The sequence below is a fragment of the Hippocampus guttulatus genome, chromosome 12, assembly GCF_054856545.1.
Source record: "Hippocampus guttulatus isolate MCC_2025c chromosome 12, RoL_Hgut_1.0, whole genome shotgun sequence".
NCBI classification, from domain to species: Eukaryota; Metazoa; Chordata; class Actinopteri; order Syngnathiformes; family Syngnathidae; genus Hippocampus; species Hippocampus guttulatus.
The window spans coordinates 8,442,906-8,460,184 of record NC_141272.1 but is presented as its reverse complement, the minus strand read 5'-3'; the positions used below and the strand labels follow the sequence as shown (position 1 = coordinate 8,460,184).

Sequence of the window (17,279 nt, the reverse complement as noted above, 5' to 3'; positions counted from 1 at the left end):
AAACGACCATGTATAGTAAGGCGTTTTTAACCCCAGAAAAATGACCATGTACATAGTAAGGCGTTTTTAGCCGAAAAAAAAAAGACCATGTATAGTAAGGCTGGCGGCCCGGTAGTCGAGTGGTTAGCACATAGACTTCACAGTGCAGAGGTACTGGGTTCGATTCCAGCTCCGGCCTCCCTGTGTGGAGTTTGCATGTTCTCCCCGTGCTTGCGTGGGTTTTCTCCGGGTCCTCCGGTTTCCTCCCACATTCCAAAAACATGCATGGCAGGCTGATTGAACACTCCAAATTGTCCCTAGGTGTGGGTGTGAGTGCGAATGGTTGTTCGTTTCTGTGTGCCCTGCAATTGGCTGGCAACCGGTTCAGGGTGTCCCCCGCCTACTGCCCGAAGACGGCTGGGATAGGCTCCAGCACCCCCCGCGACCCTAGTGAGGATAAAAGCGGTTCGGAAAATGTATGTATATGTATGTATAGTAAGGCGTTTTTAGCCGAAAAAAAAACGACCATGTATAGCATGATGTTTTTGGCCCAAAAAAACGATCATTGTTAGTAAGGCATTTTTAGCCCCAAAGTAGTTAGTAAGGCGTTTTTGGCCCCAAAAAACGACAATGTATATAGTAAGGCGTTTTTGGCCGAAAAAAATGACCATGTATAGTAAGGCGTTTTTAGCCGAAAAAAACGACCATGTATAGTAAGGCATTTTTAGCCAAAAAAAACAACCATGTATAGTAAGGCGTTTTTGGACGAAAAAAAACGACCATGTATATAGTAAGGCGTTTTTAGCCGAAAAAAAAATGACCATGTATAGGAAGTCGTTTTTAGCCGAAAAAAACGACCATGTCTTGTCAGGCGTGTTTAACCGAAAAAAAAATGACCATGTATAGTAAGGCGTTTTTAGCCGAAAAAACGACCATGTATAGCACGGCGTTTTTAGCCCAAAAAAACGACCATGTATAGCACGGCGTTTTTAGCCCAAAAAAACGACCATGTATAGTAAGGCGTTTTTAGCCCAAAAAAACGACCATGTATAGTAAGGCGTTTTTAGCCGAAAAAATGACCATGTACATAGTAAGGCGTTTTTAGCCGAAAAAATCGACCATGTATAGTAAGGCGTTTTTAGCCGAAAAAATCGACCATGTATAGTAAGGCGTTTTTAGCCGAAAAAAAATGGTGCAAATGGTTTTCTTGATTGGCTGTCAGCCGGGTGAGGGTGCCCCCTCCCCTCTGCCGATGGCCCGAAGACAGCTGGGGGAGGCTCCAGCACACCCCCCCGACCCCAACCCTTGAGAGGACAAGGGGATGAGAAAATGGATGGGAAGGTGGACGGACGACACCCATGCCAGCAAGAAGAGAACACGCAAGTGCGACAGGCCGCAGCTGGATTTGAACCCTGGACTTCTGCGTTTGCACTCCAACGCACTAACCAGTGGGCCACGGAGCCCGCCCAGCATCACACTCAAATGTATAAATGACAGCATAAAACAACTTTTTTTTTTTTTTTTAAAGATCAACACAACACATTAAAAGTCATAATACTCTTAATTCTCTCTGTGTTGTCATTTCTTGCTCTTGTGCAGCTTTCTTGGCTTCAATCTTCTCCACCAGTTCCTGTCGGAGAAAGGGGATATGTCATCTGACCATCTCAATCACAACAAGACATTTCTCCCAATTCAAGTGGAAGGGTTGTTGTCATTGGTTGCCAAACTTGGGCACCCAATGACAACAACCCTTCCACTTGAATTGGTAGAAATGTCCTTTTGTGACTGAAATGTCATCAGCCATCTAAGTCACAACAGGACATTTGCGTTTTTGGCCAAAAAAAACCGACCATGTATAGTAAGGAGTTTTTAGCCGAAAAAAACGACCATGTATAGTAAGGCATTTTTAGCCCCCAAAAAAACGACCATGTATAGTAAGGCGTTTTTGGCCGGAAAAAAAAACGACCATGTATAGTAAGGCGTTTTTAGCCGAAAAAAACGACCATGTATAGTAAGGCGTTTTTAGCCGAAAAAAACGACCATGTATAGTAAGGCGTTTTTAGCCGAAAAAAACGACCATGTATAGTAAGGCATTTTTGGCCGAAAAAAAAAAGACCATGTATAGTAAGGCTTTTTTAGCCGAAAAAAACGACCAAGTAGAGTAAGGCGTTTTTGGTCTAAAAAAAAAAAACGACCATGTATAGTAAGGCGTTTTTAGCCGAAAAAAAACCAAAAGACCATGTATCGTAAGGCATTTTTAGCCCCAAAAAAACGACCATGTATAGTAAGGAATTTTTAGCGTCAAAAACGACCATGTATAGTCAGGCGTTTTTAGCCCCAAAAAACGATGATGTATAGAAAGGAGTTTGAGATGTATGGTCGGGGTTTTTCGCCCAAAAATGCCTTACTATACATGGTCGTTTTTTGAGCTAAAAACGCCTTACTATATGCATGGTCAATTTTTTTTCGGCTAAAAACGCCTGACTATACATGGTCGTTTTTTTCCGCTAAAAACGCCTTACTGTACATGGTCGTTTTTTGTTTTTTTTTAGTTAAAACGCCTTACTATTCATGGTCGTTTTTGACGCTAAAAATTCCTTACTATACATGGTCGTTTTTTTGCGGCTAAAAATGCCTTACGATACATGGTCTTTTTTTTCAACTAAAAACGCCTGACTATACATGGTGGGTTTTTTCGGCTAAAAACGCCTTACTATACATGGTCTTTTTTTTCGGCTAAAAATGCCCTTTATACATGGTCGTTTTTTTACGGCCAAAAATGCCTTACTATACATGGTCATTTTTTTTACGGCCAAAAATGCCTTACTATACTTGGTCGTTTTTTTGGCTAAAAACGCCTTACTATACATGGTCGTTTTTTTCGGCTAAAAACGCCTTACTATACATGGTGGTTTTTGACGCTAAAAATTCCTTACTATACATGGTCGTTTTTTGGGGCTAAAAATGCCTTACGATACATGGTCTTTTTTTTCAACTAAAAACGCCTTAATATACATGGTCGGTTTTTTTTGGCCAAAAATGCCTTACTATACATGGTCGTTTTTTTTGGGCCAAAAATGCCTTACTGTACATGGTGGGGGTTTTTCGGCTAAAAACACCTTAATATACTATACATGGTCTTTTTTTTTTTCGGCCAAAAACGCCTTACTATTCATGGTCGTTTTTTTTCCGGCTAAAAACGCCGTGCTATACATGGTCGGTTTTTTTTTTCGGCCAAAAACGCCTTACGTGGTCGTTTTTTTTCGGCTAAAAACGCCTTACTATTCATGGTCGTTTTTTTTCGGCTCAAAACGCCTAACTATACATGGTCGTTTTTTTTTCGGCCAAAAACGCCTTACTATTCATGGTCGTTTTTTTTTTCGGCTCAAAACGCCTAACTATACATGGTCGTTTTTTTCGGCTAAAAACGACTTCCTATACATGGTCATTTTTTTCGGCTAAAAACACCTTATTATACATGGTCGTTTTTTTCGGCTCATTATCGGCTAAAAACGCCTTTGTATAAATGGTCGTTTTTTTTCGGCTAAAATCGCCTTACTCTCCGCGGTCGTTTTTTTGGGCTAAAAACGCCTTGCTATACATGGTCGTTTTTTTGGGCCAAAAACGCCTTACTATACATGGTCGTTTTTTTCGGCTAAAAACGCCTTACTATACATGGTCGTTTTTTTGGGCTAAAAACGCCTTACTATACAAGGTCGTTTTTTTAGGCTTAAAACGCCTTACTATTTATGGTCCTTTTTTTTCAGCTAAAAACGCCTTACTATCCATGGTCATTTTTTTTGTCTAAAAACGGATTACTACACATGGTTGTTTTTTTTTCGGTGAAAAACGCCTTAAGGCGTTTTATCAGGCAAAAAACGCCTTACTAGAAACTATCTAGTTTTTGTAGAGAGTCTCTACATTGCATAAGCACTTCTGCTGTGTTTTCTTTTTTAAATAGCGTGCACTAAATGTTAACCAGACCAGTTGAATATGTAAAGGCCTACGATCTTCGTTTCAAACAGACTTAATTATACCCATTAATTGTTCCCAGTGTCAATGCCCTCCCAATGCTAGAGCAGAAAGTAATTACGGTGATTAATTGTATGTTCTCGCGGTTTGTCCAGCAAATTTCTCATCGTTATGCCGACAGCCGGTTGCATTGGATGTCATGTTGACGTAGTAGATGCAAGTGAGGACAGTGTGTGCAAATAAGACGTCATCTTCAAATAAACTCCCTGCAGAGATTTATTCAAGACAGTTGGCAGTTCAACTCACAAGGGTCCGATGTTTCTATTCTTGTAGCGCCCCCGTGTGGACATATTATGCAGTACGCCCATGACCCGACAAGTAACAGTAGCGACTCACGCCGCTGCCGAAAAATGCGCTTGGCCTTACTGATACACGAGGCAGCTACGGCATGTTCAAGTAGAGCGCCCAACCGGAAATTGCTTCTCTGAAGATAAATGATATTAATAATAACTCTCCTGGTCAGTTATTAGAATGAGACAATATGTGTGCGTGCGTCCGGCACGGTGGAGAGATGCAGGTTTTCATTACGGCTCCGGTCTTCCAGAGTGGAGTTTGTATGTTCTCCCCGTGCCTGCGTGGGGTTTTTTGTAACCAGTCCCGTATATAATAAAATCTCAATTCCATTCGTGAATTTGTAGCGTTTATGTAAAATGAGGCGATCATACATTTAAGATCACATTCAGACTTACAACGGCTTTCCGAAGGAAACCATAACTACAATGTGGCTCGGGATGAAAATGAGTTTGACATCCCTGTGACAGCCTCGCTTTCTCAGGCGTACAGGGCGAGCTCAAGCATTTATTAGGAGACATGTCATGGACACAACACAGTCACCTATTTCTTCAACGGCGACTGAAACCGTTTTCCTCCATCCAACAACTTAACCTTCAAGGGTCTTCACATCAGACAGATGTCTAACGAATTAAAAAAAAAAAAAACCTCCAATGATTTGGAAGAAAAAAGGCACTATGCAGTCGTTGAAAATCTCACACTGTTTCTTTTGTTGTCTGCTTTTTTTTCCTACAGGTCCCTTGGCGTGAGACTGCAAGCCATCAGGATATTTTAGGGGAGACAACTGAAAGGAGCTGAAACGTGCAGTCAACCCGACCGCTGATCTGTGATCAGTTTTGCCTCTACGTGAGGCGGAATCAGCTGGTGAAGGCAGAAGAGAGGAAAAAAAAAAACAGGTCTTCGGCCAGCCCCGATAACAAGCCTCTTTGGAGCCACGGGTCGGCATCTCGTTTGATTGGAGACTTGGAGCCGTACTTTAGAGACTATCGGTGCTGGCGTTGCAGTTGTCACACACTCTTACCGGGTGGTCCCACCCTCTTGACGGTACGGGCTTCATGTGTGCGGAGCAGGGGCCGCACACCCCTTGACCACAGGCTCTGCAGTGGTGCTTGGGCATGACTGGAGTGAAGACTTTGGAGCACTGGTGGCATTGAGTGATGTCCTGGTCGGGGATCCAATAGTCTGGTCGAGCCACATCCTTCACAAAGCCTACATTAATTTAAAAAAACAACAACAAAACAATAATAGAGGAGTCAGAATTGTTCAAGGGGACATTATGGAAAATTGACTTTTTAATTGCTTGTGTAAGGGTCCCTTCACAGCCATCAAGATTGTTTTGTCATTCTAGTTCTGAAAATGTGTCCGTGAACGAACTGGAACCATTCAGCTGTATCACAGACACATTTCCGTACAGTAATTGACAAGTGAAATTCGGTGGCTTGGTGTTGCCTCCGTGAGGGAAAAAAACCCATCCACATCGGGGGTTCATAAAGTGGTGAACCTCTTTCGGGGATGCGCGCTTTATCCCAATCATGACACTTGCCCGTTTGTAATTACCGGTAGTTTGTAATTCTTTTACCATCCCTCAACGTTTGCAGTTGTTTGCTGTCTTTTGTTTACTGTCCTAGCTTTTACGGAACATGTTGCAGGCATCTAATTCAAAATGAGTGAAGCATTTCATGTTTCAAGTTGAACAGTTTGAACATGAAATATCTTTTCTTTATAGGTTGAATTTGCAAAACATTGTATTCATTTTCATTTACATTTTAGACAGCTTCCCAAATTTTTTTTTATTGACAATTTACACAGCATTATTTTTATTTTTTTTAAAGATTTAGTGCTTCGAATGCAACCATCCCTAGCACTGCCCCTAGTCATCATGGGAAGAAAACCTGTACTCGTCATTCCATGAGTGCTACTTTACTTTCACTCTCAAACAAACTAACTGCATCAAGACAAACAGGGTGTGATATACTTCTCGATCCAATTTTTAATAAAAACATGTCAGACACCTGGTAACTGTTTAAAATTGTGAACAAAATACATACGCCTTTCAAATGTGATTATTACTTGAAGAAACTCACAGAGCGGGTAGTCCACAGCAGTGCTGACGATGTCTAAGGTGGACTGAGCCACCTCCGCCACCTTGCGAGCGATCAGGCCGCGAGGCTCCTCTTTACACACTAAGAGAAAACGAGAAAAAGGAAAATGCACAATACAAATGTCTACGTCGGGGTCGGCACCCTGCGGCTAAATTCTTTTAGTCCTAATCAGATGCCCGAGCCACCTCAACTGCCTCCCCTTGACGCAAAGGAGAAGTAGCTTGACTCTGAGCCCCTCCCAGATGATCGAGCTTCTCACGTTATTTCTAAGGAGAGCCCAGACACCCTGCGGAGAAAATTCATTTCGGCCGCTTGTATCCGGGATCTTGTTTTTTTTTCCCACAGCGTGATCATAGGTGAGGGCGTGAACATTGATGGACCAGTAAATGGCGAGCTTCGCCTTTTGCCTCAGCTCCTTCTTCACGATGACAAACTGATACAAAGTCCACATCACAGCAGATGCTGCACTGATCCGCCTGTTGATCTCCTGCTCCACCCTGCCTTCACTCGTGAGCAAGACCCCAAGATACTTGAGGTAAGATCCCACCCCCGACCCAGAGACAGCACTCCACCATTTTCTGCCTTTGAAATGTGAACGTTATAGGGGTGGAAATGTAAACTGAGTACAGTGATCCCTCGCTCGAACGCGGTTCACTTTCCGCGGCTTTGCTGTTTCACGGATTTTTTTCGTGCAGTTTTTTTTTTAATGCTTTTAAACAGTGAATTGCGTTCTGCATCCTGATTGGCTAAGGCACTGACCGACGTGGAAAGTCCAACCTCGTACTGACTATTAAAAATATTATTTTACAGTACAGGATTTCCAAAAACTATTATAGTTATTTGTTGAAAGCGTTTGGTTTTTTTTGGTGCTTGGGCCTGAAAACAGGTTTTGGTCTTTGGTTTCATTGTATACATAGTTCAGTAATGTATAATAACTGTAAAAAAATAAAGCTCGCCACTTCACGGATTTCACCTATCACTGGTTCTTTTTGGAACGTAACCTCCGCGATAAACAAGGGATTACTGTACACCGAAACGTGGTTCGACTGTATATATAAAGGCAAACATCGGCGATTCAAGGTGTCAAAAAGTGTCTGCGTTTCCCAGCATTATTCTTTTGGAAGCCTTTGAGTGTAAAAGGCTGCCAGCCCCTGGTCTACACTGTCAACTCCCTCCCCCCGCAAAAAAAAGAAACTAAGAAACATTAAAGACGGGACCACAATACAAGAAGAGTAAAAGGTGTATGCGTGTTTCAAAGGCTCAAACACTGCCTTTCATGTAACTTTGATTGAACTTAAAAAAATGAAAAGTTCACCAATGGGATGTCGATGTCTTACCCTGACTGTTGGCTTCAGGTGGTCCTCCCTGACGATAGCAGGCCATACACACCCTGACGGGGCTGCTACCCCAGCCCCTCTCTGGCACTGGCATCCTGTGGCTAGAACACAAGTGGCAGAAGCCCTCGCCACAGGAACGACAGTGGTGCTTCCGCTCCGCTTCCTCAAATGGTCTTTGACAGCCATGACAAGCCTGACGAGCACAGCGGGGAGAACAACACAACAGTTAAGACTTCAAGCTTGTTTCCGCCATGTTGTTTTGATACGCTACTCTCGCGTAGTGACAAGGTCTCTCGGGACGCGGCAGGTCACATGATATTATGAGCAAAAGATGTATTAAAAGGACCAATTTATGGTTTTGAGAATCGATATTAGGCTGCGAAAAGGAAAATCTATTTGATTCGATTAATTGATTTAATTTTTTTTTTTTTTTTATAGCCAGTAGGAATTTTCAGGAGGATATCCTAATACCAAAATATTCGGTAGATTGCAACCATAAATCACAGCATAAAATTCAATACTTCTCATTTACTCTATGTCTTGAGTTTGTGCGTTACTTACTCTGATCTCCGTGTTAGGTCTCCAGTAGGGCGGCGCCACTTGATCAGTAAGCCAAGCAGTGACAGCTTTGGTGGGGCCGCTGCTGTATTCGGACACAGACTGGATCACATAGTTCATCCCATCCAGGACCCTTTGTGCTGCATTCTGGTGGTTGGTGAGGAAATTGTCCGACTGAAGACAAACACACAGTATTTTACAGAAATCCGTGGAGTAGTACAAATTGCAAAAGGCTTTAAAGCATTTTCAAATCTCATCTTGCATTACATGCAGAAACAATGGATTACTTACCCCCTCCCAAACGTGTTTGACTTCAGAACGCACCACGCTGCTCTCTGGGTCCTGGTTCCCTAGCCAGTGCTGTCTACTGCGGTAGATGACGCCACAGCTGGAACACTCCAATACATAGCTGAAAAGGAAGTAGATAATCAACACAAAAGGAGTGGAGGGAGGAAAAAGTAAAGAGGAACCTACCCCGACCAGGCAAACTTGGCAAGACCCAGCCAAGGGTTGTCAGAGGACGCCGAGGTTTTAGGCGCGACGGTCACCTCCCTGCCACCTTCATAGCACCTCTGGTGGGTGACACGAAACGGATTCAAATCTGTAGCATTTCAGATAATGCGCGCAATGTTCTGTTCAGTTCATCGGCGGATCAAACTGATGTCAAGGGTTTATCATACCTTGCAGATAAGGACTTTGTTGTTGTACTGGTGTGCATACTGGCATAGTCCATCTGCCATGTGAGGGACCCTGTCTCGCAAATGGTTCATTCCATTCTTGCAGCGAATACTGGAGCCCACACAAAAAAACATCACATGGCTCAGACCAACACTTCTAAGTTTTCTTACACGAAGCTAGTGCAAGGGCCACTTGAATAACGGATTGATTCAAGTTTATTAAGATTGTAATAAGGAGGTAAGACCTAAGATATAAGATATGGCGCAGCAGTCGCTCATGAATTTGGGCTTTGGGGTTGGAGTAATATTTAACAGTGGCCAACTTGCCTATACAACCTTTAGGCCATCTATTCAAAAATATGCTATTTGGAATATTGGCAAGTAAATATCAACTTTTTATGATGGTGACAGACACCACGAAACAAATTTGGTCTAATACCATTCTTGCCATCTCCCCCCCCCCCCAAAAAAACAGTTTGACTGCTACTAACTAGATATGCAGGCCCCACACCAAAGAAACAATCAATCTTATCATCTCTTGTCCATGCACATAACAGCCACCTTCGAACGACTGCCGGTCTGCTGAAAGCATCTGCTTGTTTGCACCGGTCTGTGGCGCCAAAGAAAAAAATACACCCAGTTTGGTGACCAGTGACCACTGTCTTAGATATTAGTATTGGTCCATTTGGGCAAGCGTCTGAGGGTAATTGGAGGTGACCTGAAAGAGCGCTGCACTAGCCTGGGCGACCTCTAATGCTGTCGACATCCCCGGTCAAAGGAGGGTGTGGATAGTGTGGCAAACACATTATCTCAGTTGTTTATTTTTATTGCTCCTCTCTCCAGATTGAGTTGTACAGGTCACCTTTAACTCATTCACTCCCAAAGACGTTTTTAAACGTCTTTTCAGACTTGGTCCAGAATTGGCTGGTACTGAATAAGTTTTAACAGGGAAACCTTTTGAAATGATTTTTCTTGTCCTCTTGATTCTCTTAAAAGCCTGGCACTTGAACGGCGTGTGTGGAGTTCTTCTATCTACTGTATGCTTTTATGAGTCGGTTTAACTCCTGCACGAGAGGGAGAGTGTTGAAATGGTTTCATAACTGCCTTACTTGCAACTCAGGCAAACAGCAGAGCAGGTGAAGTACTCGTCTGGGAAGAAGGTGTACAGATTCAGCTTGTCATCTGGTAGGTCACCACAGAACCGTTCACTGAGGGCCTGAGTACACACACACGCACGCACAGAATAACAAAACATTGTTGCTATTACAGGCAAACCACCAGTACTGTTTGTGTCTAATGAATGTGTATTATTACACCAATATGCACTGCTTACTTCGAATGCGCGAAACACGATGCCGGGGTGGCGGGGCGAACGCGTGTGAGTGTTTTGCACTTGCTGTCTGAGAGCCTCCAGTAGTTCACTGTAGTCGGTTGGAGGCGTGATGGTTTGGGTGCCGATGTACTGTACCGAACTGAAGGCATCAGTCCCCAAGCCCAGGTCATGAAACCTCCTCTGGAGTTGCGTGTCGGCATGGCCAGGCACCTTTGAATCTTAACCACACATGAGAACAAACACTGTATTTATCTCTTCAACCCAGATATAGATTTTTGCCTAAATGTGAAAGCTTCTGCGCATTGGATGGGATGTGCTTTGTGACATTGCCACATTATGCAACTGCAATTCATATTTTGAACTGCTGCAAAAACAGTGACGTTGCGGCACAAGCCCACATGCTGCATGTGTGCATGCTTGCACAATTCGGTTGATCCCACCCCCATTCCGCCCCTCACTGTTGTAATGGGGGGAAGAAAAAGGGGGGTATTGTGCCGGGCCAAGCGGAGTGGTGCAGTGTGTGGCTGTTTGGGGTTAATGGAAAAGCAGTATTACATACATATTGTAATGAGTTGAGTTACGTTTACCATGGCCCAGCAGCTGTGTGTGTGTCGTCTCTTGAAAGACAATGACAGCAGGTCCAAGACATGAGAGGGGCACGTCCAGACCGCAGCGGCTTGACAGGGCCCTAAGCTCGGGGGTGAAGTGTTTCAGATAGGCCCCTGACGCATTGCTCAGAAACTGGAACATGTCATTGTGTAGACGCTCGGCTCGCGTTCGATAGATGACTATATCTGACACTGCCAGGACCTGGAAGAGTGGAGATAAAGAACTTCGCTACTAATCAATTACAATGCAAGCCAAAGGACAACACAAGGAATTACAACAAAAACTGATGATACCGACTGCTGTCAGGCTGCTGAATAAAAATAATAATAATAATGTGAAAAACAATTGTAAATAGCACTGCGACTTATCCATTTTGTATTTATATTGCACTTAATTGAACGGTGTTGTTTTTTTTCTTCTTTCTTCTTTCTACCCACAATCTTGCTGCTGTAGACTGTAAATTTCCCCAGTGTGGGACAAATAGAGGATATCTTAAATAACCGAAGATACTGTTGACAAAAGTCAGGGTTTGTCAATGCCTTATTATGTGCAATTGCGGTGCATTATACTGTGAGCCAAGTCTAATATTTTGACTCTTTGCGGAGGTAAATTGAATAACTAAACTGACCATCATTATTTTTGCAAAGCCAAAATCTTTGACGGACCTCTTGAATTTGATCTCATTCGATTGTTCAAATGGTCATAAAAGATTGTGAAGTCTTGTTTGAATCAGCATTAAATCCTGGTTACAAATCATTTAAATTTGACTTACAAAAATCACATTTTGGGGGAAAAGTCATAAAGCAATAAATTTTGTACGATTACCTTGAGCAGAAGCCTCATTCTCTGATTTTGATTGACAGCTGCTCCCAACAAGCCCTCGGTATCCAGGGCGACCAGGCTGAGGGAGTGCTCATAAGCGGCCCAAACACCCACCGTACAGGAGCTGGAGGACTTGGAGGTAAAAAACACACTCTCGCCATTGAACAGGACGTGGTTTAAGGTGTGTGACTTGCCGTCCCCGGTGTTCCCAAAGATGGAGAGAACTTTGACACCTCGCACAGCCGCACAGTTGAGCCTCTCAACAAAATCCAATTCATTGTGGACCTAGAGAGAAAACAGGTTTCAATGTTTCAATGCAATTATATTTCAACAGTACTATCATACACACTCTGTTCTGAGAGTTTGGAACTGTGAGGCCGACTCGATTATTTTTGTAGTCAATTTAACCACTTTGGGTTTAACATCAAATGACCAATATGAAACAAGGATCAACACTTTAGCTTTTATTTCCAGTTACGTATTTACGTCTGTATTTGACACACAGCTTCCATCAGTCAATTATTGATTAACCAGAAAATAAAACCCATTGAAATCGATGTCTCTTTTCCAAGGGTGGTCTGGCCAGGAAGGCAGAGCACGAGTCATTTCATACCAATACATACACACCAATACCATACAGTACATAGGTAAAAGAACAGAGTATATACAAAGTTACACACAAATGAATAGCTAAATGACGTGTCCTCTATCTAATAAATACCCATTATTTTCTATATTCAGTTTAGGATTCGGGCATAACCTGCATAGAAAAACGTGTAATTAGCAGTGTAACAAACATGACAACAGTCAATGGAAGATAAAAGAACAATTTTGCTCCTCATTAACCTTCATTGAAAAAAGAGATGCAAGATGACAGTCACATGGACAGCCTGTCTGCTAACTTCAAGAAAAATGTTGAAATTGCTCCAAACGCGCTGCTAAAACAACAAGAGTTCATTTATGGCAAGAAAGGAAAAGATTTAGATTGGCCAAATCAATTTCCAGACTTAAACCCTTTTGTAACTTTAATCTATAATTTTGATTCGTGTAATCGTTGTCCTAAATAGAATGATGCAAAAACGGGGGTCAGAAGGGCTGGCTCGATGACTCACGGGTTTCTATTCTGTCAAACAAAGTCGTTAATAGGGACTTTCCACGAACCGTCATAATCACAACGTAGTCTACATTGATTTAAGCTTGACAAAGTGACTATCACAAACGGTAACATGAGAGCTGCAATAATCTTAAAAGGAATAGAATTAACAAACGCGCCAGCAGTTGTTTTGGGTTTCATTTCTTAGCCGAGCAGCTAATTGTTAGCGATACTTAGCTAACTTCACCTGCAGGTTTTCCTGGTCATCCACCAACAGGAAGCTCCGTTCAACGTCGGGACGCTCCTCTGATCGCATTGGACACAGTGATATTTCATCCGTCGATGTCATGAGCGCTTCAGACATCGTTGCTCATTGAGTTCATGTATTTTCAGGACGTTCGAGAGGAAAACAAAAGTTGAAGCCCCGACTATTGGTGTCAATCAAAACAACAGCGCGTGTACGCTGAGCTGAAAGAGGAGGGGCCAATGTGGACGCAGTGAATGACGTCGTCTCACTCGCTGGTCCGTGTGCGCCACCGAGTGGCTGAAAGGCAGCGTTACAACGATGCCTTATAAAATTAGACGTTTTGTGCAGTGGGCGGCCCGGTGGTCCGGTGCGCGTCGACGTCACAGTACAGAGGTCTCGGGTTCGATCCCAGCTCCGGCCTTCCTGTGTGGAGTTTGTATGGTCTCCCCGGGCCTGCGTGGGTTTTCTGCGGGTACTCCGGTTTACTCCCACATTCCAAAAACATGAATGCTGAAGTCTATCCCAGCTGTTTTCGGGCAGGAGGCGGGAGACATCCTGAAGTGGTTGACATGCAATCACAGGGCACACTTAGATGAACACCCATCTGCACTCACAATCACACCTATAGGGACAATTTAGAGTAAACAATTAATCTACGGTGCATGTTTTTGGAATGTGAGAGGAACCCAGAGTACCCATAGAAAACTCACGCAGGCATGGGGAGAACATGCAAACTCCACACATCAAGGACGGGGCTGGAATCCAACTCTGCACCTCTGCACTGTGAGACGGACGTTCTAACCAGTTGTCCACCGTGTCGCCCACAAGTGACCCAATGGTGTGAAGGTTGAACATGTAGTTTTGAGAAATTCAACCCTGAGCTGAGAACCGCAACATGAAATTGGGTACGGCGAGTAAAAGGAAGTCCCAGCCTATCATGAACATCAAAAATAATCAATTATAGCCTTCCCCTCATTGCTCCTGATTAATGAATAATTAGAGCTGGACGTTGCAGAACCATTAGAATAATGTCATGTGGACACAATGCAGCTTTATTTGGTCAGAAACATGCAATACATGCATACCGATAGCCTTTATCTATCTATGTATTTATGTACAGTATTTATTTAAATTGATATGTGGGCGCGCATGGTTGTTTGTCTCTGTGTGCCCTGCGATCGGCTGGCAACCAATTCGGGGTGTCCCCCGCCTACTGCCCGAAGACAGCTGGGATAGGCTCCAGCACCCCCCGCGGCCCTAGTGAGGATAAAGCGTTTCGGAAGATGAATGAATGAATGAATGATCTATAATCGATCAATTATCATGAACTTTTATCGCAACTTTGTAAATGTAAGGATCCACAGAAAGGCATCAATGTGACACAGTCATGTCAGCCACCTCGGTATGAACTGCATGTGGTCAATAATTCGGTTTTGGATGGGTGGTTTTGCCCTTTCAGGTCCAAGGCGGGACCGTGGCATCCCCGGACTCGCTACCCACTCTGGTACTTGTAGTGCATCGCTCCTGGACATGTTTTATGTTGACATGCGTAAAAAACTACACTTCCCCTCCGCTGTCTCATGCGCTCCGGTCTCCCATTGGCTGCCGGTTCCAGCCGCAGCCCCAGAGAATGAATGAAATTGAAATAGCTGCTACATTACATGTACAATACCGGGCGCCGCAGCGTTGCATTCTATCATACTACACCAAAATGGCCACAGCGGTACAGAACCACCTCAAATCGTAAGTACAGCGCATTCGCATTGATCCCGTTATTCAACGTTGTCAGTGTGATTGAATTTACCATTGCACCCTCACCACCGCCGACACCCCCGTGCATGCCGCGCACGCAGCGCAAATCGACAAAAGACAATAAAATGCAGAAAAGTTGCCTCTCCGCGTTGTGTCTGCGCCACGGGTTGGTTTGTGCGTTTCGGTGCAAGCGGTGTGATCATTTCCCCCCCCCCCCCGAGCCAGGAGCTGCGTGCATGAGTGCAGGAGCATGCAGGAATGCCGGGGCTGGATGTGAGTGACCCGGTATGTCCCTTGCCTGCGCGGCCAGCCAAGATCACGGTCAGAGGCAGGCTGGAGAAAGGCAGACAGTTTAGATTAGCTTGGCACTACCTGTGTGGACGGAGAGAGGAAACAGGTAGGAAGCCTGAAGCTTTACAGCCCCACGGCTTCAGGCTGCTACGTTACCTTGAGTGGCCGGTATTTGGGCACTGGCAGAATATTGGCCGGGGTATTTCATTTGATTTCATTTGATTGTAATTAAGTCGGCAATCGGAGCCTAATTGCAACTCCGCGTCCTGCTTTTATATTGCAAATTGGCGCGCGTTTAATTCCACCATTGGCGTGCTCCAGGAGATTAAAGTTCCTTTGAGGCTGCATTTTTTATTTTATTTTATTTTTTTTTTGGGACAATGCCGTGTCTTTTTGTTCTGCTGTGACTGGCTGCAGCGGAATGCAGACGCCTGCTACCCGCTTAGGCATCCGGCCAAAAAAAGGTGGCGGATGAGCATCAATATGTCGGGGGTTGATGCTTTGCTTTCAGAGAGGTAACAGTCGAGCACACAATGGCTCCGGTATTCCCCTTTAACTCTAACTAAAGTTGATTTGCTCACCACGTTTGCAAAGGTTGTGCCATTTGGCGTGGGTATATGTCTGCGTGATGCAGGCATCCATGAATGACCCTCCTGTATGGGCTGCTTTTAAAGAGCACTTGACATGCAGCAGGAAGCCTGTAAGTGTAGTCCGCCGATAGCCTGTCATTGTTTTCCTCAAAACCTGTGCGCGTTCTCCCAAGAAATAATAACCAAACCTATCTAACTAGAGATGTTTTGGAAAAGCGAGGGATTTCTTTCACCCTCCTCTCTGATATGGTCACTCGGTGACAATGATGTCAAGTGGATTTAATGAATGGTCTGGTAGACATGGAATATGACATGATGCTGCTGATGATCATGATGCGAGGCCAAGACTGGATAGAATAAGACAAGGAAAAGTTCAATAAGAAAGTTAGTCGACTTGGGTCTATCTATTTGACACCTGTCTTGGTTTCTAGGTCTGTTCTATAGTAGGTTTCGATTTGTCCCGAAATGCCCTCAAATTAAATTCAGTTGGTGTAAAACCATTTGGAAAACATCGCCAGTTGGTGTCCACTATGTCATGTGTGTGTGTGTGTGTGTGTGTGTGTATGGGGATGTGTGTGTGTTGAAGTATAGTGGAGGCTACATTTGTGTGTGAAGACAAATCAGCAGAGGAACAGCGACTCTTCCAATCTACTGGGGACTTTCCAAAAATTCCCTTCACTTTCTCTCTCTTGGATTAGAGATAATCTCTCTCTCTCTCTCCCTCTCTCTCTCTCTCTGTCATGCCGTCACCCCTGCTGACCCGCTTCCACATTCACGCCCTCCTCCTTCATCATTTTCTCCATCCATCACTCCTTCTCATCCCGTTTTTTTTATTTTTTTATAATGACACATCCAAATTTCCTGAGTGTTGCTCATTGTTTTCCACCCTCCAAACCCAATCAAACTTCTTTGCATGTTCAGTCTAGTACTGAAGGAATTTTTAGTCATGTTTTTCCACACAAATATTCGGGGCTCTCCTTTTGCGCCTCGTTTCTCTACGGTGGACTCACAGTTAGATGTTGGAATTCTTAACTTGGATTTTTCCTCTTTTCGTTCGAATGAAATCATTTGAGCATCCCTTTTGTGGCCCAAGCCAAAATACTGGTGGTCATATTCACCAATTTTTTTCATAAATTTGAAAGAAAGATCTTGCACCTTTAATCCCTTGTGTGGCCTCATGGGTGAGCGTTCTGTGGTATCGCCAGCAGTTCTGGGGAGGCTCTATGATTTATTTATTTTTTACCATGCCTGCTTGGCTGAGCTGAGTGAATAATGAGTTCCATGTAAAAAACCTCGGTCTGCAAACAGGCTGGACCACAGCATGAGCATCCATTCCTACGTCTTCATTTTCCCTTTCAATCTCCCCCGTCATTTCTTAACATTCTCATCCGTAGACACACACACACACACACACACACACACACACACACACACACACACACACACACACACACACACACACACACACACACACACACACACACACATTCCCTCCCGCTCCTACTTCTTTATTCATAAGGGAGCAAGCAAGCCTAAGGTCTGATGTTTTTTAAGGGTATTTCTTTT

The 17,279-nt window shown here is 43.8% G+C and overlaps 2 protein-coding genes across 4 annotated transcripts in view; one reads left to right on the top strand and one right to left on the bottom strand.

Annotated features, from left to right (window-relative positions):
• Positions 1-4,214: 4,214 nt before the first annotated feature.
• On the bottom strand, positions 4,215-13,296 carry LOC147197220 (zinc finger FYVE domain-containing protein 1). 2 transcript variants are annotated; one of them, XM_086125966.1, is made up of 13 exons: positions 13,081-13,126; positions 11,935-12,025; positions 11,744-11,864; positions 10,897-11,119; positions 10,310-10,527; positions 10,086-10,192; positions 8,980-9,088; positions 8,774-8,871; positions 8,591-8,708; positions 8,303-8,473; positions 7,742-7,934; positions 6,387-6,485; positions 4,215-5,511 (listed from the first exon to the last, which is right to left on the bottom strand). In XM_086125966.1, the coding sequence occupies exons 3-13, from the start codon at positions 11,759-11,761 to the stop codon at positions 5,279-5,281; spliced, it is 1,587 nt and encodes a 528-aa protein (XP_085982092.1). In that variant the 5' UTR covers positions 11,762-11,864; positions 11,935-12,025; positions 13,081-13,126; the 3' UTR covers positions 4,215-5,278. The 2 variants fall into 2 exon arrangements, with proteins under 2 accessions (XP_085982092.1, XP_085982091.1); XM_086125965.1 differs by having other exon boundaries at positions 11,744-12,025; positions 13,081-13,296.
• A 1,414-nt stretch (positions 13,297-14,710) lies between these two features.
• Positions 14,711-17,279, top strand: part of dpf1 (double PHD fingers 1) — a 35,431-nt gene continuing 32,862 nt past the window's right edge. For both annotated transcript variants that reach the window (XM_086125623.1, XM_086125622.1), the window contains exon 1: positions 14,711-14,823. In XM_086125623.1, coding sequence (XP_085981749.1) covers positions 14,711-14,823 — 113 coding nt within the window. The remainder of the gene's footprint in view (positions 14,824-17,279) is intronic.